This window comes from Molothrus aeneus, chromosome 3 (assembly GCF_037042795.1).
Source record: "Molothrus aeneus isolate 106 chromosome 3, BPBGC_Maene_1.0, whole genome shotgun sequence".
Classification (NCBI taxonomy): domain Eukaryota; kingdom Metazoa; phylum Chordata; class Aves; order Passeriformes; family Icteridae; genus Molothrus; species Molothrus aeneus.
Genome location: NC_089648.1, coordinates 64,396,240 through 64,419,358, shown reverse-complemented (window position 1 = coordinate 64,419,358; position 23,119 = coordinate 64,396,240). Strand labels below are relative to the sequence as shown.

Here is a 23,119-nt window from a genome sequence, read left to right as displayed (position 1 = left end):
TCACAGCGCTGCCCGCGCCGCTCCCGCTCCCGTTCCCGCTGCCGCTCCCGCCGGACGCGCCCCCGGCCCCGCTCCCGGGCCAGCCACGCAGGGAGCGCGGGCACGCGCGTGCGCGCCGGCCGCGGGGCCGCCTGCTGGTGTGGCAGGCAGCGCCGGCCGAGCGCCGAGCCAGCGAGCGGGCCGCCCGCGCCGGCAGGGGGCGCTGCGGGCCCGCACGGGCTGGGCGTGAGGGGAGAGAGGCTCGGACTGGCCGAGGGGGTCGGGACTGTCGCCATGTCCTTCCCGTGTCCTCCCTGTGTCCCTTCCGTGCCCTCCCTGTGTCCCCATGTCCTTCCTGCGTCCCCGTCCCGGGCACTGGGAGCGTCCTCGGGCATACTATTGTAATTATGGCCAGTTTTATGTTGACATATAGTCCATACGAGCTATGCCACGTTGGTACATAGTAAAGAAAAAGAATATGTATGTAGTAAAAAAGAAGAATGAGGACCTTGCCCTGAACAACGTAAATTTAAGATGTAAATAAGGATTACGATCTAAAGGATTTATAAATGTAACAGAGAAGTACAATTACAGAGGTATCTGTGCATAGAAGTGCCCTACAGGAAGAGACAGATGCCATGCTACAGCCACAACTTCACTCGGAGCATCACTGCTTGAATGAGGCACTAGAAGATGGCAATACTGCGACCCCTGAAGATCTAAAGCACGAGGGGAAACACGCAGAAACTGAGAAAACTTCACAAAGTGGGATGATGGTGACTTACACACCATGGTGACAGGAAGCAACCTCCACTACTGATAGGGAAAGCAGCAGCAGGGCGGTCAGGGGCAAACTGAGAGATGGCATCATTAGATAAAGTAACGACAACGGGTTTAGCTTTGGGAAAAGCTTTTTCATTTTCTGAGCTATCATTGCAGTAACTTCTGCAATATGGACAAGAGTTGCATTTGAGCTAATAGTTATTAAAAAATATATTTGGCTTACACATTGCCCAGACATGAACACTCAAAAGTGGAGCCATGTTGAACTGGGAAGCTGGGTCATTTTGGAGTATATATGGTCATTTTTATATATAATGGAAGGAGAAAGATGAGTCTGCACTACTGTATTATTCACCAAGGTGCTCAACATGTGCAAACCACACAGCAGGATTTGCAGTTACACATCCATTGTTTGTGCTCAGAAAAGATACAAGTTTGCAAGTATTGTATGAAATCATAGAACCACAGAACATTAAGGGTTGGAAGGGACCATCTAGCTCTAACTCTCCTGCCATGTGCAGGGACAGCTCCCACTAAAACAGGTTGCTCGAGGTCTTATCCAGCCTGGCCTTTGAGCACTGCAAGGGATGGGGCATCCACAGCTTCTCTGGGCAACATGTCCCAGTGTCTCACCAACCACAGAGTAAAGAATTCCTTTTAATATCTAACCTAGTCCCAAATGGACTACTGCCAGCACCGTTGCATCTCTAGAAGCACCAATGAATTGCAGGATGAACCATATAAAATGTATTTGCTTTTTTTAGGCTCATGCTGGTTCTGAGAATGAAAACAAATTTTAGGGAATAAGTGCATGGGTGCTTTCTCCAAGGCACTCTCCTTGGTTACAGCTCATCTGCTTTGAAATGATGCAACTCTGATGTTGATTTCAGAGGGAGCTTTATTACGTTTATTTCTCTTGTGGAGAACACATGCAGGTTGTTTTTATTGCACTGAAGCTGTAATTCCACCTCAAAAGAGAGAGCAGATCACTTCAACCCAGACTAGGACCCTAATCCTGCCTACACAAACTACTCTGCCAGCACCAGAGATGGGGAGCACAGGGACCCTCCAGTCAGTGGAGGGGATGCCAAGATAATGATGGGGGTACCATCACCCCTCACACACAGCCCTGGGGCTGAAGGGCATCCCGGGGTGAGCTTGTTTCCTTTCTCCACTTGGCATAAATAATTGATTGGAACACAGATTTACAGAAAGATACCACTTTACAGCTCAGTGCTTAGACCAGTCACCTGGAATGCAAAGAGATATGTCAGAGCAGGAAGGAATTGTACTTCCATCAATCTGTGCTTTCAGAAGAGCTTGATAAAAGCAAACTTCACCACCACTAGTAGGTATCACATTTCCTCTGAGACCTGCTATTGTAGGCTTGACAAGGAGCTGACAGAGTGTTGTTACAAACCCGTTCACTTGCCCTTTACCCTTTTCTGTGGTTTCACCACAGCCCTGTGCAGCCACTCACTCACTGCCCCACCAGCAGGACTGGGGACAGAATCAGGAGGGTAAAATTTAGAGAGCTCGTGTGTTTAGACAAAGACTGTTTAATAGGGAGAGTACAAGCCGAGTAAGCAAACAAAGAATTAATTCACTGTTTCCCATGGGCAGGCAGGTGTTCGGCCATCTCCAGAGGAGCAGGGCCCTGTGAGAAACATCTACTCACTTTTCATAGTTTAGGAAGGTTTATTAAACCTTATCAAAAATACAACCGAAGACTGAATAAAGAAAAAAGGTTACGGCGCTGGGAACAAAAGATTTTCGCCTGCCATGTGCTCAGCCCCCTCACAATGGAGGTTTGTCCCTTTTAATTCTTTAACCCCTCCCAAAGTTTTGTCCATCAACCCCTTCTTCGCTGTCCAGTGGTGGAGATCTCTTCCTCAAATCCTGATTGGAGGTCAGATGTCGCCATAGTGACAAGCCAGCCCTCCCACATGTCCCAGCTCCCATTGTCCCTTCATGACCACATGAGGGGTAAAACATAACTATAAATCTATAAACTTTTCTTAACCTATATACACGATATTTGTACATTAATTGTGAGAGTCAATCATCCCGTTACTCATCTACCATAGCCCCATCATGTATAATGGTTACTTGGGAAGCCAAACACCATCATCCAAACATCCCCCACTGTCTCCTTCTTCCCCCCACTTTATGTACTGAGCATGATGTCATATAGTCAGGAATATCCCTTTGATCAGTTGTGGTCAGCTGTCCTGGTTGTGTCTCCTCCCAGCCTCCCATGTATTCCAAACTTTCCTTGCCAGCATGGCAGTACAAAAAACACAGAAGGCCTTGGCTATGTTTAAGCCCTGCTCAGCAATAACAAAACTACCTCTACATTATCAACTCTGTGTTCAGCACAAATCCAAAATACAGCTCCACACTAACCACTGTGAAGAAAACTAACCCAGACAAAACCAGCACACCACTCAAAACATCTGCACTGCTATTGAAGGCAGGTAGTAACAAATTGGGCAACTAATGGGGGATTCTCTTACTGTTAAGCCCATCCATGGTGGAAACAAAAGCTACAGGCACCTTTACGTACACCTACAGAAAACATTCTGGCTTTGTAAATCAGTGTGTTTAGAATAGGAGCTAAAAAAGGCTGGAAGTGCTTTGGAGGGAGTCCAGGTGCACAGAGCATTTGCCTGACCTTCATCCTGATTTTCATTCTTCACAGTTGTATCAACTGTCTTTTTTTGCACAACAGCATCCAACAGAAAATCAAAGTTTATGTTGGCTCAAAAGCCAAACTAATTTTATTGTTTCAATTATTTCAGCCACACAAGAGAATTAATTATTTCAGGACTATCAGTTTTTATGTTCGTTTCGACTTTTGAGTCTAGTACTGCACTGGAGAAGTGCCCATACAATTCTGTTACATTCTTTGCCTTTTTTAATGGAACAGTAATGTATCACTTAGCCAAAAATTGGCAGTTTCTGCTCATATATTTCAATCATTCATTTCAACAATATCTCCTGATCTGACAGAGAAGTTTCCCATAGTTACCATGTAACATATCTATAGCAAATACTGCCATCAAAAACTTTGACATTATGTCTGACTGCTTCTTTTTAAAGAATCACTTTTTCTTAGGTTTTTAGTGTCCTTTTCCTTTAGCTTAGGGGTTAGTCCCACTCTATCTTTAATTGTCTTTATCTACAGTGGTATGAGAGTTCTGTGGTCATTACTTTTAATTCTTTCATCCCTTATCAGTGCTACATTTGCTTTGCATGTCCTTACATTTCACCACTCAAACAAGGTTTTGTCTCTACTTATTCCACTCAGAGATTAGCTTCTCAAATAAAATCCTTTTAGAAGCTTACCTGCAGCATTGTATCTGTCTAATACATGCTGGCTTATGGATAAATGAGAAGAAATGCTTAAAGAAACCTTTTTTTAAAAAAATCAGTAAATGTATCTATCATTAGCTATTTATATTTCTCACTAGAAATACTGTGTAAAAGAGGGGTGGAAAGTAAAAGCAAGTATCACTTGCTTTTAAGGGTAAACACATAAATAATTTAGTTATCTCAAAACTATGCTTGCAGGTCCCCTAGAAAATTCTGATCAATTCCAGTTACCCTTGAAATGCCTCCCAAAATCCCCTAGAGCAACCATAGCTCTGTTCTGTAAGGAAGCTGTGCAGTAATTATGGAATTGAACCTAAGAAAGGTTAGTCGTTTTGGCCTTCAATTAGATTAAATCAATTTAGAGTAAACTGTAGCATGCTACACCCTGATAACATCAACAAAGTAATTGAAGAACATTTAAAGAACAGCAGTAGTCTGAGTCAGCTGGCCCAGCAGTAAGAATCCTTTCTACAAGGAGAATTTTTAACAATCATATAGTTGAAGCAAGTTATATGTCAAGAAGAATTTGGATATGCTGCCTTTAATGTCAGAGATTTCACTGAAAGTTTTGTGATCTGCTCCTTTGACCTTATCTATGGAGTGATAGAGCTGGTGAAGCTAATCACCAGTTAATTTCTCTACATATAATTTATGTACATAATTTCAGTTATTTTAGACAACGTAGAGAGAACATGAGATCTCCTTATTATACTGCTATTAAGTACATTTAAGTACAAATGGTCCTTCATAAATTAAAACCTGCATACTTTAACTGATTACCGGAGTACCTAATTAATCATCTGAAAACCTGCTTCGAGCTTTAAGAGTAAATGACCTTAAGTGTGAGGAGGACATATTTTCAGACAACAACAACAAAAAAAAATCCAAAGTGATACCTGAATCAAAATTTAAAAATAAATTACTTGCATTGACATCTCCAATGCTGTAGATTTCCTATCTGGTGTCCATGCCTAGATTGGGAAAGTGTTGTGTGAGATACAATGCAAACTTTTGGTTAGCCCCAGCCTCTGCACAAAGAATTTACAATATAAACATGTGTGTTTGCACATGAGGGTCAGTCCACCCTCTGTAATTGCAGCTGCCCAGCTGTGCGTGCCAGGCTGCAGCGCCTGCACATGTCAAGGCCACCTTCTGTGTGGTTTGTGCTGAAGCATCTTGCGTGGTTGCATTGCCTGGGTGGTTGAGCAGTCACAGGTGGGGCACCAAAGGGGAAATGGAGAGAAAACAGGCAATATCTAACAGCATCAAAAGATGGGAGAAAATCAGAGATGGTAAAGCAGGAAAAGGAGTTAGAGAAGATGATTAGAATGTGCCTGTCTAAAGCGCACTCCTTTCTGAAAGAGAGGAGGGAGTTGTCCATTTGTACTGATACTTGAACAGCCATACATTTTCGGTTGTCATTACAGAAAATTTCTGCTGACAAACCCCAGAGATTTTGCTTTTTATATTTTAGGTGATTCCTGCCTTCAGGCCTAGCTAGTTCATAGTTGGCTGCATTTTACAGTCCATGGGTGCAACAGTTTACTGATGACTAATCTGAATACCCACTCCCTATTGCTCTCACAGGTCACTTTTCAGACCAGCTTTTCTTTTTTAGAGTGCTATTGTGATCTTAGTCTCATGCTTCTTTCTATGTATACACTTATGCTTAGTTATTTTTGTTCTGAATTTTTGTTTTGTTTTAACAAATGAATGAAAGACATGCCAAAAGTGTTCAGCTTTACAGCATGCAAGAATGAAACCCTCTTTCTGTGCACACAGTGTGTATAATTTAAAAACTGCTGTTTCAGAGTCCTGTGCCTTGCAGTTTAAACAGCAGACAATTTTTACAGTTTAAGCCCCATTCTGATTCTGTTGGATGCTCAGTTATGAGCAGGCTGCTTTAAAAGATGAAGATATTAATAGGAAATGGAAGGGCCAGAACTAACTTACTCCCTACAGGACTAGCAAAGTTCCATTGATTTTTCAGTTCCCTTATTGACTGGATAATCCTTCCCTCCTACTTTACTTTTAGGTGGTACTGCACAAGACACGGTCTCACATACATTAATCACAGATTTTATATAACTGTTCACATGCAAAAGACCTCTGTGTTTAATTCTAGGCTACCCTAGAATCTACTGTCTTTACTTCCCTCCTCTTCATTCCTTTTTGGAAATTACTTGTAATGTCATTAATAGGAAACTGTCATTATACCATACCCTAATCTCTCGTTTCATGGGCAGAGCTCTCTGCAGCTCAATTAATGAAAAACATTCCTCTATCAAGTGGATGCCATTGCCTACAATACTGTGAAGGGCAGTTGCAGCATTATTAATAGCATATATGTATGAAATTATGTAAATTGACCACCTCTAGGTGGGTTGTTTTTTGGGGGGTGCCTGTCCCAGATGCATCTGATCTGGGCTAGAATCCCTTAGTACTCATAAAACTGGCAATGAGTAAAACTCCTCAATATGTGAATTTCCATTTAACAAAATTTCATTCCTTTCAATCTGTTTCACTGTGCTAGCTCCTCTGGAATGCAAATGTGCCCTGGACAAGCAAAATGCGAGAAATTCCTAAGGGGTTATTGTTTGCATCTCCTCTGTATTGCCAGCATGGAGGAAGAAAAGGAAACCTACCTTTTTGTGTGGAAGAAAAATCTGCTTTAACTCATCCAGTAGCCGTTTCCAGTGTATGAAGATGACCTTGCCTGGAGTTAGAACACACTTCTCCACATACTATGAAAATGGATAAAAATAGTTCCACAAAATTCTTGGCTTAAGAAAATTGAGATACCTTTTTTTTCCAGACAGCTCTCTGATTATTTTTGATAAACTCTGCTTTGTAGGATTAAAAAACAAAATAATTCTTTATAAATTTATAACCTGTATATTAATTAGGTCTTAATAATTGGCCTAGAATCCATTTGCTGACATTCTTGATTCAGTGTAACCTTCTGAGGCTCTTTGTTTAGGAAACATTTCTGTAAAACATTACAGGACATTTCAACAGATGATTAAGAGACTCATAACATTTTGAAAAACAATGTTATGATTGTTTCCCTTAGCAGCCTGATCCACTCTGAAGAGAAGTGCTTGATTGGAGGTAACCTTTGCAGCAGACAAATGCCATTTGCTGTCCCTATGAAAAACTGGTCCAAATCCAAATTAAAAAACGCCAGCAAAAAATAATTATAAATTCACATGTACTCAGTGGCAGGCACTTGATAGCATATGGCACCTGAATATGCCAAGGATTCTTTAGAGCATACGCCATCACTTAGCAGTTCCTACTTGCCAAACTGCTTCTGCTTGTGACATCCCTCAGGGATCAAGCTCCTGTCTGTGCCCTGTGCAAGCCCTGAGCTGGACTTTCACTGCAATTTTTCCTTTCCATAGGCAATGGACACCCCAACTGCAAGAGCTCAGCTTCTCCATGTCTTTTGTGATAAGACAGCATCTTCCTTCCAAAAGGCATCAAGGAATGCCTTTTGGATGCCTGTAGGTTTGTGGGCTTTCTTCAGACATTTCTAAACATGCCATAACAAGAGTTTTGCAGGTTCATTCTTCCCATTTTAATGTAATTTTACTTTTATGTCATTTTCTAAATCTTAGGTTATAAAGTTATGCCTTGACCTGAATATGTGTGCTTTTGTCAAACCTGTGACTTTGGTGAAGAAAGAAAAGGCCCGTACACCAGTACTGCTGAAATATTGTATGAGGAAAGGTTTGTACAAAAATAGCATATTTTTCTTTGGCTAACTAATATATTTGGAAAAAGCCCACCAAGCTTTACAGTCCTTTATGAGCCCTACTTCAGATTTGAAATAAAAGCAGCAATCCTGAAAGATGTAATTTCCAGGAACTCAAGCTTGTGCTTTATGCAAATTTGTCCAATGTATTTAATCAATGTCCTTCTTAGCTACCAACAAGACAATGTCTTATATAGACTTGGGATTTTGCAGGTTTTGATCTGAAGTGTTTACCTTTGGTTAAAGCACACACAGTGTAGGATGTGCCTGGGACTTCTCACAGGGCCAGGTTCGGGTGCTATTGCTCATTCCTTCTGACACAGAAGTGATGGAGTGCTATATCATGCCTTTAGTCCCGCAAAAGCTGGGGAGAGTTTGCATAAAAACTGCTGTCAGGAAATGGCCACAGTGATTCATCTTCCTAATAGTGTGCTGTGAGGCTGTGCAACTCATGGGCCAGCAATGCTACGTCCTGTACAAAGATTCTGAAATGTTTATAAATCTTTTTTTGGGGGGGAGGTTCATTTTGGTTTGTTTTTTTTTTTTTTGGTTTTTTTTTTTTTTTTTTTTTGGTGGGGTTTTGTTTGTTTTGGGTTTTTTTGTTTTTTAATTATTGCATAGCCCACAACTTCCTGCTAAGCTTATGCTCATACAGTTCTGGGACTCTTTGTCTGTTCTGCTGCTATCAGGTCTCCTAAAGTCAATAAATGCCTGCAGGTTGTAATTTTATGCAAAAGCAAAATCATCAGCTCTGGTGTGAAAATTTATACAAAATAGGTTTAATAGGACATCATCTTTTATAGCTATTGCTTTAAATCACCCAGCTGCCAAAAACAGACATATATGAGAAATTAATGGATATATAACATCATTCTTGATTAAATCATTGCTGTAAATATAATGGAAATGAACTATTAAACCAATAACGTTTCCTTTCATTAGTTTGAAAAGACCAAGGATAGAGACATTACACAAAAATGCCAAGAGCAAAGAATATTGCACCTTACTATGGTGCAATTACCTTGTAACCACAGCTGGGAATTCTGACAGCAGCTGACTGACATAAAATATACAAAATAGGGAAGGATGCAATCTGTGACTCTTACAGGGATTTGCAGACTGACTGCAGTACTCTAGAGTCTCAAAACCAAACCATAGGGTTGGATCTTCCTTTCTTTTGACCCTCCATGAGCAGAAAGCAGTTGGTTTTGATGACATTTTTAAGCAAGAGAAATTCCTACATAGGATGCTGAGCATTACTGTCTTAGTTGCATCAGAATCACTTTCCAAATCAGTGGAAAGATGGAATCAAAGAAATGTACCACAAGTAGCCGTCAGTATGCAGAAAGAATATACACTCTTGTCTGAATACTTTGACTCTTGTAGGGGAAAAAAGAAAGTCAAAGCCACAAGCCAAGTATCAAACCCTAGACTGAGATACATTAAAACACTTCTTTTAATGCACAGCTGCTAAAGCTGCCCACTCACTCATTTTTGCTCGAGTGATCACTATGGCATAAGTCAGGCAGTATTTTTCTGCATAGCTTGTTAAACATGCCAATTTCACAGGCTGCTTTTGGAAAAGGTTTCTGCTCTTGTTGCTTGGTTTAGCAGATGCTGGCTTGCAGTTCTGCATTCACAGTATAGAGGATTAAGGAGACAGAAGGATCTTCAGGAAGGAATATGGCAATTGTCCAGTGTAAGCCCAGCTGCATCCAAAAGGCATTCCCATCAAGGTCTCCTATCCATTTGTCAAATCAACTTGACATTATCTGCTTGGAAAAATAACTAGCCTAGTCTGCATTTATTTAAGGAATAGGATTAACTGCTTCTCAAGATATGATGGAGAGGATGGAGGCAAGCAGGTAACAGTGCAAAGCAGATTAGTGTGATAAGATACAAAAGTTTCACACTGGTTTGTATATTATAAACTGCTTGAGTGCAAAGGAAAATGATCACAACCAAACCCTTCAAAACTTCACATCTCCAGCTGGCACAGCTAACAGATATGGCAGAGAAGCACTAATAAGCACAGAGAAAACTCTAGGGGAAATCTTTCTGCTCTCCATCTGTCATGGAGTAAATAGGTCTTATTGATTATCTACCACTTGATTTATACTAAATGCTTTCAAACATTTCCCATTTATAATTTTCAAATACAAGAATAATTAAATTTTGATTTATGGGAATTGCACAAGAAGAGGTGATTTTTTTTTGTCCAGTCAGCAGCACTCAGCTGTACCACAGATATTAAGAAAACTAATAGAATGTTTTAGCTTTAAAATAGTAGCAACCTGAGTTTTGAGGTTTTGGGTGGTGGTCTGAATAATGCAAGAGGAAGAGCAAAAAAGCTTCAGTGTTGGCTGTAGTTGTGTTTTTACTGTTTCTAATACTGGGTCACAGAAGATACAAAGGTTTTGTGTTGGCTGTAGTTGTGTTTTTACTGTTTCTAATACTGGGTCACAGAAGATACAAAGGTTTTACAGCCCCACTATAAAACAGCTCTTTATCTTTTCTCCACTAATTCCATGGTGTCACATTTAACAAAACTAGGAAACTGAAGATAATATGGATGTTTGCAGATTAGCTGTCAGGTAATAAATAACACTAATTTCACATACCTACAAATGTAAAGGCACCTTATCACTGTTTAAGTTTCTCACTCTTTGTAATGCCTGCCAACATTTTAACCCAGGCAAATTACAGTATTGTTTTTGCTGTTTTTTCACTGGGATAAAATACACAGTCATAATATCCTTTTATCAGATTTCATGGTATAAAAGGACTTTGGTGCTTAATTCAAGCTGTATATTGCTGAGGCAATTCCAGAGTTCCTGTTTTGGAAGATGTATTTGTCTTGCCTTTTAGTTGCCTTGTCTTTTCACAGTGCTCTAAGTACCACTTGCCCAAGAAGATGCAGCTGTGACCCTGCCCAGTCAGTGCAATGCTACAGGGCTACAGAGATCCCCAGAGAAATTCCTCTTACCACCAGGAGACTCTACATCAGCCACAGCAAAATTAAGCAACTCCAGGTAAGAAAACCCAGAAAAAATACTTTTTGTAGTGCACTGTAACTGAAAGTTGGACTTCCCAGATGGTGGTGGCATCTAGTGAGGAGAGAATTTTATTCCATGTTCTAAAAACTGATGAAGTGCTGCCAGATCTGGTTTTATTTTTACTTACTCTTTAAGAATATGTAAATATATTCCTGTAGTGTTTTCATGTTCCTGCAGTCTCCAAGCATACAGTTCACACTGTCAAAATTATATTTTGTATGAAACTCAAAAAAAAATAGTATTTTACAACTAGCAGCCAAAGGTTGACTTGTTTTATATATGGTCAAATAACTATTGACTTTCAGACTAATTTTTTACCCCGTTAAAAGCTTTTTCTATTTTTGGTACAATATAATACTTTTTCACAGTAAAATGAAAAGGTTTATGTCATTAGAACAATTTCCCTAATGAATGAAACTGAAGCTCTTTTTTCCCCTCTCGAGCTGCAAGTGTCAGGTACAACTGCTATTAGAAATGGCAGAGGAAGTAAGTTTGAGTCTAAGGCATAGCATGAGATGTTTCTAAAAGCAAGGCCAGGGCCTATCTAATAACCCACATAAATGAGAGCAGCTTCTAACCAAAGCTGCCAGCTACTTGTGCTATTGAAAAAGTTTATTCTGGGTTTCTTGAGGCACCACTGGTTCGCTTTATTAAAGGCATCAGGTTATGCTCATCTTGCACTGCACTCTGGAATGGTGCTTCTTTGTTCCCTACCCTGGAATAAATATTTTTATTTAATAAATTCACCTTGTATAGATAGACACAACCTGTATTACACATGCTTGCTGTGTATCAATTTGCTACAAATAATAAGAAATGTGCAATTCAAATGAGATACATTTTCTCTTACAAAAATTTAACTGCTTGAAATGCATCTTTGATTTTGCCCTCAGGACCAAACGGAAATAGGCTGGAAGGCAGCTTAGAGCACCATCTAGAATGCCTGTTGCCCACTGAGAAATAGTGATTGTACAGTTTTCCTCTAGGAAAGTTTACTCTTTTAGCTCTGGTTTTTTTTTTTGTTTTATCTCACACACCCACCGAGTCAAACATTGGTGTGATTTAGCTATACTCGGGGTAAACAAAAAGTTTGTGAAATGAATTCTGTATTCTGAAATACATTTTCTGTGCAAACTCTTCCCTCCTCCTCCCCATTATTTTCTTTCCAAGATAAGTAGGATGAGCCATTTTCTATTTCTTAGGCTAGCTGTCCATACCTGTCAGCAACTCCTCAGTTACAAATGAAGTGGCCTTAGGTTCTGACTAGAGCTAAAGACAAGTGTCATAAAGCATTTAAACATTGGATATAAGTGAATGAAGTGGTGAGATAAATGTTTTATGGCAAATCAAAACAAATGGTGTATGAAACCATCTAAGAAGAGAGTTTTTTCACTTTATACATTAATTCCACTAGCTATGAGTCTGCCTTACTGCTGCTACTGACTGCACTGAAAGGAAAAAGTCCTTTCACACTACATCCTTGTAGTTATGTCGGCTGTTTCCTTGAGATTGTACTGGATCTTTGGATGTATTTTTTTCTTTTTTTTCCCATGCAACAAATTATACTTCTGAGGCCTTGACATCATAAATACCTATGCTTAATTTTACACAGCTGAGCAATTCCACTGGCACATATTATAGTACTTAGGGAAATATTTCTGCTTGTAAAGTACCTGTCTGCATGCACTGAAATAACTCTATAGGATTTTAGGGTTTTGGTGTAGGATTTTTGTTCATTTGGCTGAAATTATTTGGGTGTTTTTATTTGTTTGGTGTTAAAAATTCCTTTATTTACCTCTCATAGAGAAAATAACATTCTTTCCTAAAGAAATTGAATTGGAGCCTAGAGTTCCCACAGCTGACCTCCAAGAGATTTCTATATCTAAGCATTCACAAATATTATGGTTTGGCAATTAGCTGCCTCAGAAGAATAAAAAAATATTGTTTCAATTACTTCTGCATCCTAATTTGCATTTATTATTATTACAATTGTGAAGAAATAGTATTGTAAAAAAGAATATATGTTTGTATGCCAAATCCATTATGTTAAAAAAACCCAAGAAAAATAGTAGATTTGTTTTTGTTTTTGTTTTTTTTTTTACCCTGGTCAATTTTGTATTTGTTCTGACAGGGCTGACCAGTGTTAAAAACAGTGGCTGGCACTTTTTCTTTTGGTAATTTTACAACCTGGGGTTTGTTATAAAAAAGACTTAAAAATATCAAAACCAGATAAATTTTAGGGGTTTTTTTCAATATTTTCTGCTCCCTCCTTGACTTGAAGATCAAGTATAACCTTTTAACTCTTAATTTAAAATTTAGTTTATATCTTACCATATTAATAAGTGGGGTTTTATCTGCTAAAAGAAAATTACCTACCCTGCTTAGAGGATAGGGAACTGTTTTAAAAAAACTGCTTATAACATATCCCAGGTCACAGCAACTCAAAAGCCAAAAAAAATGTAATTAAAACATCAAATTCCTTAAAATGTTTGTATTAAATAACAGCATATTAGATCCACTTTCAGGAGATCAAGGTTTTAAAATATAAAGCTATAATAGTATCATTTTACAAGCAATCCAATTAGAGAATAAAACACTGTTTCCTAGCAAAAAAAGATCTGGTGGCCTTTCAAATATGTTTTGATTTGTATTAGAAAGACTGGGTGGTTTATAAGAGTATGGATAAATATTTAAGTCTCAAAACAGCATGGTCACAAAGCTTAGCAATGCATACCAAATAGGTGGAAAATAGAAATTATAATAATCCACATTAAGAAGCCTAACATCATTACAGAGCAAATGTCTGAACATTAACCTTCACGTAGCTCTCTGTCACTTAATAAGATGAAAATTAAGCCTCTCAGAGACATACAGAAATCAACTGAGCAAAAGTAAAAAACATTGCTTTTGTATTTTCTAGGAGAAAATGTGTTGAATTGTGAAGGTTCATAATTGTTTCAATTTCCATAAGATGGTTTTATAATTACATGTGATTATGTTTTTGTGCTCTTGACCAATGCATCTCATTACTATGTACAAGATCACCTTCCTAATCATGACCAAAACTGAACATCAGCAGTTCTGATATTGCTATAAACCTATATATATATACACAAAACACTGCATTATAGAAAAATAAAATTATATCATTTGGATAACTTTGTTGTTTACTGTTGAAAATATAAGGTTTTTAATGGAGGTACATTCCCTCATTGAATTTAAATATAATTGATGGAGAAACCTGCTTCAATAGAGGTTCCATATTTATACTTTCTCAGTAATTGCATCAAAATTTGCAATTCAGAAATTGTTTTGCAAGACAGAATAAAGTTAATCTGAAAGATAAACTAAGGATACCACAGCAAAATGAAATCTGACTTGTCCTTCACAGCTGTGCAGGCTTTAATTTTAACAGAAGTTAAAATGCAGAGTTTGTAGCTGAAATAAAGAGATACAGCCCAGAAATATGCAAGAGTTGGACAAATGAAGCTGTAAGACATCTTTTAGCAGTCACCTTTATGAGCTGATTTCTCTTACACAAGTATGATAGTCAAATGTATCCAACCAGGACTATGGAACAAGATGACTACCCAGCACCTGTACTGCAAAAGGACTCCCTCTATGGAGATTCCTGACTGGGATGAGGGGTTGTGCTGTAGAACAGGCTGTATAGCTTTCCCCACTGAGAGTAAAATGTGCTGGGAGCTACCAAGCCCTGGGGGAAATAGCAAGAAGAACCTACTGTTACTTTAGCCTCTCTAACTGGTGTGGTATGCCTGAGACCTGTAGTGAGATGTCTTTGGACATTGGAAGGGAAAACAGATGAGGACACTCCTTCCACCACTCCTGTGCAGAACACCTGCTCATCTTGCTTTTTGGGAGGGATTCCCATATAAATGATTTTTTAAGACTTGGTCACTGAGGGAATCATACTTGGTAATTTGAGAAAACCAATGTTTTAACAACTGGTGTACTTAGAGAACTCCCTGCCTCACCCTCATTGCACACTTATCCTTTCTCAGCTTAGAGAGCACTGCCAGATTCACTTAGATTTGCTACTTAGCTTGAGACACAAGATGGCAAGCTTTGTAAACAAGCACCTTCCAACAGAGCAGAAAAAGAATGAAACAATTGGTTGCCTCTCAATATTATAGTCAACATCTACATCTCATTTACCACTGCAAAGTATCTGTCTATTACCAACTAATAATAACTAAGTTTCTGTGAAAACATTGTTCCACAGAAGTGATTTTTCAGGCCAGGCTGATCTGACACTTTTGGTTTGATCATATTAATATGTGAGGTTTTTATTTTAAAAGAAGAAGGTAGTGAGGGAGAGAGAAGTGTTGAATTTTAGTCTTCCCCCAAAAGAGTAGCAAGAGGTAAAGATATTTGTGGGTACTCCCTCTGGGGAATACATGCTGCAGTGACAGCACTGTTGATCTATGGAAATGACTGTATCATGAACTCAAATGTGCTCTAGCAAGTACCATTGAGCACACTGAACATTAACAACCATCCACTCTCTGCAAAGATTTCTGCCACTGGTGATGTTAGCTTTCCATTTAATATAGGCTATCCACCAGGAGGGAATAAAAGCAGTATTCCTTCTTCAAATGTATGTGTTTGCTCAAACCTGACACAGCATAGACTTAAACCACAAAATTCTGGAAATGTAAATAAATACTGACAAACCACAGGTACCTATAGTAATACCTGTACTGTTACCAGTTATTTTAGTTTCACATTCTAAATATGTTGTTTTTCAGCATATACTAGCAATTTTCCAAGCATCCAGAAGGAGTAACCAGTGAGGATATCTATAAATGTACTATCATATTAATTGTTTCTTTTTCTCTTTAAGTTTACTGACTTCAGGAGAATGTCAGTCCTTGAAGAGCTGGTCCTATCATGCAGTGGCACAGAATCAATAGAAAACAACACTTTCAAAGCTCTGAGCACCTTGAAGTCCCTGGAACTCTGCAAAAATCAGCTAAAGCAAATACCCACCTTTCTCCCATCTGGCCTTGAAATTTTAAGACTCGCTGATAACTCCATCAATTCTCTGCATGCATCTGATTTTGCAGGTTTGATGAAACTAAGAGTGCTCGATCTTCGGAACAACTTGATTGCAACTCTGCCTTCGAGTGCATTTTCTTCCCTTTACAATTTACAGAGTCTGATCCTGGATGGCAACAACATGGAATCTGTGTCTGCACCCCTTAGGCTTCCTAGGCTGAAGTATCTGAGCATGGCTGATAATAAACTGAATTCATTTCCAACCAACTTCTTTGCATCTTTCCAAAGTCTACATTTTCTCAGCTTAAGTGGTAACTTTTTGGCAAAAGTGCCTCTTGACCTACCTAAATCCCTGCTGTCACTAAAATTAGAGAAAAACCAACTTAAAATGGTGAGAATTCGAGATGTGAAACACCTAGAAAATCTGTCTGAGTTCCTTCTGTCAGAAAATCAGCTGACATCAATAGATGGTGCCCAGCTTCTTCCTAACTTAACAACACTGGAGCTCTCTAAGAACCAGCTCCACACTGTGCCCCTCAGGCTGCCCAGCAGGCTGCAGAAACTCGACTGCAGCAATAACCTGATCCAAAGGGTGACAGCACAGGACTTTCAAGGACTCCAAGACCTGAAGCACTTGTTTCTCGACAACAACGCTGTCAGCACGTTCGAGGTGGGAGCTCTCCAGCAGTGTGCGCAGCTTTCCAATCTGGCACTGGAACAGAATCTCCTCAGTTCTATTCCGCTGAGGCAAGTGAATCTCAGGATTGCTGGTCCCAAGGTGTCATCTCTCCTTCCTTGCAGTATGAGAGACAAAAATTGGTATTCAGACCCAGTCACGGTAGAAGTCTGTCCATACCATAAACCCATTGGCGTAAGCAGCACTAATTAGCACCCCTGTTAGCAGTCTCAGAGTAGAGCTGCTTTCATTACATCTGTGGCCCCCAATGAATCCGCTCATTTTGCATCTCTCTCTGCCAGTGAGACCACTTTATTTAATTAGCACACCAATAAGAAGAACCTGCTAGGAGAATACAACAGACTTACTACCAAGGTTATACTGCTACTTAGATTTACCCTCCCCCACAAAAGAAAAATAATTGAGCATTTGATATAAAGGATAGATACCAATATTAAAGCTGATGTTTCTACCAAGCCACACCAAGTTATTATTATTAAAATATTAAGATTTTGGGAGCTGAATCTGATCAAAAAGAATGTGCTTTTCCAGTGATATTGGCATTCCCAGCTTCATTAAATTCACACATTACAAGGTATTTGGAATGCATATAAAGTCTCCAGCTTCAGGCTATAAGAAAAATTCCAGTCAACAGAGCACAGAAGAAACATCCCTTGGGCACACTGTGTTCATTAATGCTCTGCTTAGAGGATCTCTTACATTCATCTGAGTATTGGAACTGGCCATTATCAGAGATGGCATATTAAGCCAAATGGAGGCTGTTCTGATATAAAGTGGCAATTTTATTATTAAAAAAGGCTGTGCAGTAAGATGGCACAAAAATAGTGAAGTAATTCCATTAACATAAACTTCTTTAACAAAACTGGACTGTTAAACTTTATTTTTATGGCTTGTAGACAGGTTTAACTAGCCGAAATAAATAACACAATAAAATTTCAATTAATTTAGTATCATGTCCTTTAGCTTTTGAATCTATTTGGCAACAGCTTTATAATCAGAAACTGATTTAGTGGTGTATAAATATTTGATTTCAGTCTAGCTCGACAGGAATGTTTAATGCTTTCTAGTTACTTTAGTATTGTCTAATCTATCTTATTTTACAACCTTCGTAGTCAAGAGAATTAACAGCAAGGATTTCTCTACTAGCCTTTAAACACTACAACTTTTAAAGAGATATTGGGGATCTTTCATTCCAACAGTAAATACAGACTTCCAGGGGGGGCTGTAAACATAAAAGAGGTGAAAAAAATGACAAGAAATAAAACTTATGTACTTAATTTAATTGTCTGGTGATGACCAGGTATGCATGGATATACAGAAAAAGAAATTATTACTTTTGACTTCTATTTGAGAATTCTGTCAAGTCTAAAAGGTTAAAAGATATGACTGATGTGCTAAAGTGAATAGGTCTTAGCAGGTTTTAGGCAGAAACGAGGAGAAAGAAAGCTCCTTTCCCTTCTTTTCTGAAAAGAAAATAATCAACAAGTCCAAGTATTTTCAGGACTTTTAGAGAAGACCTGTACTTCATAAAATCCTACAGGGTGTGGTGAAAATGCAAGGAAGAATCTGATGATATTCCTTAGAGTGGCAGTAGCACAATGTGGCTGCCATGGTCAGCTCCCAGGTGAGCTGAGCTCCTCTTCCAGCTGCAGGGCACTCAATCATGTACTCAGTGGCATTATTTTCTCTAGATCAACACAGCCTGAAGTCAAACAATATAGCCATAAAGTTTAAGTCTAACATTAGTACAGTAAGACTCTTCACAGGTTTAAGGACTTACTGGTCAGGCTTTGGACTGTAATCAGTCTAGATAAACCTCTTGGGTGATTTCCCACTGCCTTTGACATCAGTGGCTCTAGGGCTTTACCCCAGAGTACCCTTCTGACATTACAGTGTCATATTGGGCAATTGTCTGCAGTTAAATTTCAAAACTGATTTACTTCAGTCATAAGCATTTTGTAACGTCAGATTTTGTGAAGTGAATCACCATATCAGTATGTGAAATTCTTGTCTCCCCAGGAAAAACAGCACAATATTAGAACTGCCCTACTCTTGAAATAGTAACATTGAACTTGTCAAGTTTTCACAAATCTGGAAACCATCTTTCAGCTTAAGAGGTTCAAACTCAGCTTCACAAAAAACAGTGAGGGTCACCCATAAGTTTACCAGTTGTAGTATACTGCTGTTCTATTCTAAATGCTATTCTAAATGCTCTTCTATTCTAAATAGATCTTGGTAATATGATTATCATTTCCCAGGGAGGTTCAGTCATGTTTCCTTAAAATCTGTAACCTTGATTCTTAATTTAATCACCTTGCATACTACCATAGTAAGGTGATTTTTAAGTTACTTTCAAATTAATTTCATTAAAGATATTCCATGCCCATGCTTTTCTGTTAAGCACTTGTCACTAACTATATCAAAGGGAAATGAAAAGATCATAAATGAGAAAGACTTTTGAAATTAAGATATTTTAATATAAATTTGTAATATATATAAAAATAAGAATTATATTGACCTGTCCAGAATCATATCCAGAGATTATCAGCTTTTTCTCTGCTAAATGTAACCAGTTTTAATTCTCAAAAGTACTATTTTAAAAGCATTTACATTTTCCCTGTTGCTGATTTCTTAACAGCTTATCATCAGACGGATTACTGCTGTGATGATTAATGTTTGAGTCTTATGGGAGCAGGAGAACAAATGGAAAAAATATAATTCTTTATAAACTAAGAAATGTTTTTTAAAAAATCATATATAAAAGTAGTTGGAGGAGGAGTGCTGCCACAAATGTCTAAACTTTTGATCTTTCATGGTGCTATAGTTTGGTCATTGGCATTGAAGAGTACGAAAAGCATTTTTAAACTTGATGATTTAAATTAAACAGCTGATTTTCTTTATAATACAGCACAAGACTACTGTTCAGTTCAGCTGCTTCAGCTGTATGAACAGTCAGTACAGGTCAGAACTGCAGTAATTTGGGAAAACATTTCAATGGTGTACACACAGTACACCTATAACATAAAAACAAAGAACAAACAAACAAACCCAAACCCAATGTGAACATCTGTTTTTGCAGAAGATTGCAATTTTTTAGTGATAGCTTTATTTTAGTACATCAGATGTGCCTGGACAAATACCACTTAGCAGAAACAGTATGATGAACATAACACCTTTCTACTGTTTTATTTTTGCTCAGACTTCCAGACACCCTTGCTAGATTGGATCTAAAAGGAAACGACATAGAGGATGTTGGAGAACAAGAGCTGAAGGACTTGAAACAGCTTCAGGTTTTAAATTTACGGAATAACAAGATATCTCTCTTGGATCGCAAAGTCTTGGAGTATTTACCTCGACTTCGTCACCTGTATTTAGATGGGAACCCTTGGAACTGCACCTGTGACCTTCTCAGAACCAGGAGAGCACTGGTGGCCAAAGGGACGGATGTGCGGGGAGGGCAGTGCGCAGCGCCAGCACACAGCCGAGGAGAAAGCTGGATGTCTTCCAAAAAGATTCTGCAGCAGTGCGAAGACAATCTGTCTTCCACAGAAAGAGGCAAGGAGGACAGAAAGAAAATGAAACCCAATGAGGCCTCCAGCGTTGGAGTGAACACAGATGATGATTACTATGATTATGAATTAGATTAATGTCACAGTTTATCTTTAGTGAACCTTAAAGTTGTCTAGAGCTGCCCACTGCCACCAGTGTCTCTACTGACGAGCAGTCTTCTCATCTGTCATTAGCTTTTCCTGCTCTATTTGTACAAGAAATAATATCCAGTGACAGAAGGGCTATAGTAAGGCTGTCAGTGTGAACTAAATATTGTAAAAAAAAAGTATTTGTTTTTCTATACCATTAGCATTATGTAGTTTGAGGGAAGCAAGAAGACAATTACTTTATCTTAGAAAAGCAGTCTGTAACTCTGTATGAACCTTTTTATAGTAGAACATTTCCTATAGTTGCATAAAACCCCCACAAATAAAATTCTGCAATACCACAAGACACTAACACAAGGAGTCTGGCATTCAACATATTTAAACTCACAGGTCTGCAGGTCAACATGGAGACTTACACTGATGTGAGCAATTTTTTGAGATTGTTCGGAAATTCTTGCTTTTGAGAAATTGATTTTAGTTTTCCTGAAATATTTCCCTTTTTCATTTATTTTAGACTATTTAAAATAAATTAGCTGAGCTGCAGGCAAAACACAGAAGGCTTATCTTCATCACAGCAAGTGAAATAAACAGAAGAATCAGTGTCCTGGTTAATGAGATTTAATAGTAGTTCTGAAATTAATTAATAGTGAGGAAGGAAAACACTGGGGTCAAGTTGACCTGATTCTGTTGTTGTAAACAAAAGAAGGGAGATTCTCAGGAAATAGATCCTGGCAAATATTAGGATAAGATGAAGTCAGGTGAAACTTTTGTAAGAGTTTATTTTGGTATCTGAATAGCTATTTTGCTATAATATAGCTCAAGATACCATATGTATACTTTTAGGTTAGGTATACTTAATGTGCAAGCACACACTGCAAGTGTCCCCCTTCACTGGCCAGAACTTTCCAGACTTTTATGCACATACACACAAAAAATGACTAAATGCTATATAATTAATGTATTAACTCTGATATAAGTAAAAATTTTATCAAGCAGTTCCCAAAGTGCTTGAAAACTAAACAAAACTGGATTAGTGAGACCACTAAAACCAACGATTTACAAACAATCACTTGTTAGTTCGTGATTTCAGGTGATAACTGATGAGTAATTACATCAGCAAATTACTTTTCAAAGCAAACAGGGTCTATTATTTTTTTATCTCCCATTGGCATTCAGTAACTGAGTAATCCCTCATCTCCACGGAGGCTGATTTGTCAGGTGTCAGAGAGCAGCTATTTGGTTATGTCTCCTGTGCAAATGTGATTGACACATGCATTTGTTAGGTCCCCCAACACATTAAACTATGCAATTGGAATAGAGAGAATGGAGCTCATTTTTCTTTATGTTCCCTTATCATCAGACTCTGCAGAGGGATCTGCACAGGTTGGATCAATGGGCTAAGGCCAGCTGTGTGAGATTGAACAAGGCCAAGTGGCACAGCCTGCCCCTGGGTGACAACACCCCCCTGCAGCACTGCAGGCTGGGGCAGAGGGGCTGGAAAGCTGCCCAGCAGGAAAGGACCTGGGTGTGCTGCTTAACAGCTGGCTGGGTAGGAGCCAGTGTGTGCCCAGGTGGCCAAGAAGGCCGATGGCATCTGGTCTGTGTCAGCAATAGCATGGCCAGCAGGACCAGGGCAGTGAGTGTCTGTCTGTACTCAGCACTGGTGAGGCTGTGCTCACTTTTGGGCCCCTCACTACAAGAAAGACATGGAGGTGCTAGTGCCTGTCCAGAGAAGGGAAATGGAGCTGGTGAAGGGCCTAGAGGCTGAGTCCTGTGAGGAACAGCTGTGGTTCTTTAGCGTGGAGGAGGCTCCAGGGGGACCTGATCACTCTCACAACTCCCTGAAAGGAGGAAGTAGCGAGATTGGGGTCAGTCTCAGGAAACAAGTGAAAGGACCAGTGGAGATGGCCTCAAGCTGCACCAGGGAGGTTTAAATTAGCCATTATGAGAATTTTTTTCATAGAAAGCCTTGTCAAGCATTAGCACAGACTTCCCAGGGAAGTGGTGGAATCACCACCCTGGATGTGTTCAAAAGATGTGGATGTGGCACTAAAGAACATGGTTAAACAGATGACTTGGCAGTACTGGGTTAACAGTGGGAGTTGATCTTACAGGTTTTTTCCAACCTTAATGATTCTGTGGTTCTATGGTCATTCACCAAATTTTTGGTACCTAAAGATTTAGAAACAGCACAAGCCTTCCCTGCAGTTTGACTGTTATTTTTGCTGGCTAATGCTGGTCTGTATTAGAAGCCAGGAAAGTAGCTATTTTCTGAGTACAAGAAAAATTTTTGCGATACAAAATTCTTCATTCAGTTTAATATTGGCAGATTTTTTTAACAAAGTGCTTTAAATATCCCCGTGCCGTCTCACAGCATCGGGTTGGCACTAGCTCTCACTCCATCTTTCACCTATGTTTCATCTTCGGACCCGTGGGCCCTTACAAGCCAAGGCAGAGAAAGCCTGGGAGCCGCGGCTTTTGTGGAGGACGCGAGTCGGGGTGCGCAGCCCGAGGCCGCTGCCCCCGGCTCCCGAGCCCGTTCTGCGGAACCCCCCGGCGAGCATTCGCAGCGCGCTCTGAGGGTGAAACCTGCCTTTACTCAGTAAAGACACTCCTGACAGTAAAGACACCCCTGAGGCCCGACAGCTTCTGTGGCGTTCAGGTGCTTTCTCCCTCCACCTCCGCTTCACACACCAGCCTGAACGAGGCACTGCGAGCGCCAGGAAGAGCAAGGCTGGGAAAGGTAGCGGGAGGCTCTGCAGATGAGCCCGTGAAGCAGGGGGGAGGTTGGGCAGAG

The 23,119-nt window shown here is 39.4% G+C and overlaps 1 protein-coding gene across 1 annotated transcript; it reads left to right on the top strand.

Moving 5' to 3' along the window:
- Positions 1–10,740: 10,740 nt before the first annotated feature.
- Positions 10,741–20,313, top strand: LOC136554126 (nephrocan-like). Its single transcript, XM_066545924.1, has 3 exons — positions 10,741–10,926; positions 15,815–16,716; positions 19,866–20,313. Exons 1-3 carry the CDS (start codon positions 10,741–10,743, stop codon positions 20,311–20,313), a joined length of 1,536 nt encoding a protein of 511 aa, XP_066402021.1.
- The last annotated feature ends 2,806 nt before the right edge of the window (positions 20,314–23,119 follow it).

Bases quoted from the DNA above. Each gene is read 5' to 3' on its own strand.
- LOC136554126 (XM_066545924.1), top strand. From the start codon at position 10,741: ATGTATTTGTCTTGCCTTTTAGTTGCCTTGTCTTTTCACAGTGCTCTA. The intron at 10,927-15,814 runs GTAAGAAAACCC...TTTCTCTTTAAG, and splicing joins GCAAAATTAAGCAACTCCAG to TTTACTGACTTCAGGAGAAT. The intron at 16,717-19,865 runs GCAAGTGAATCT...ATTTTTGCTCAG, and splicing joins CTCAGTTCTATTCCGCTGAG to ACTTCCAGACACCCTTGCTA.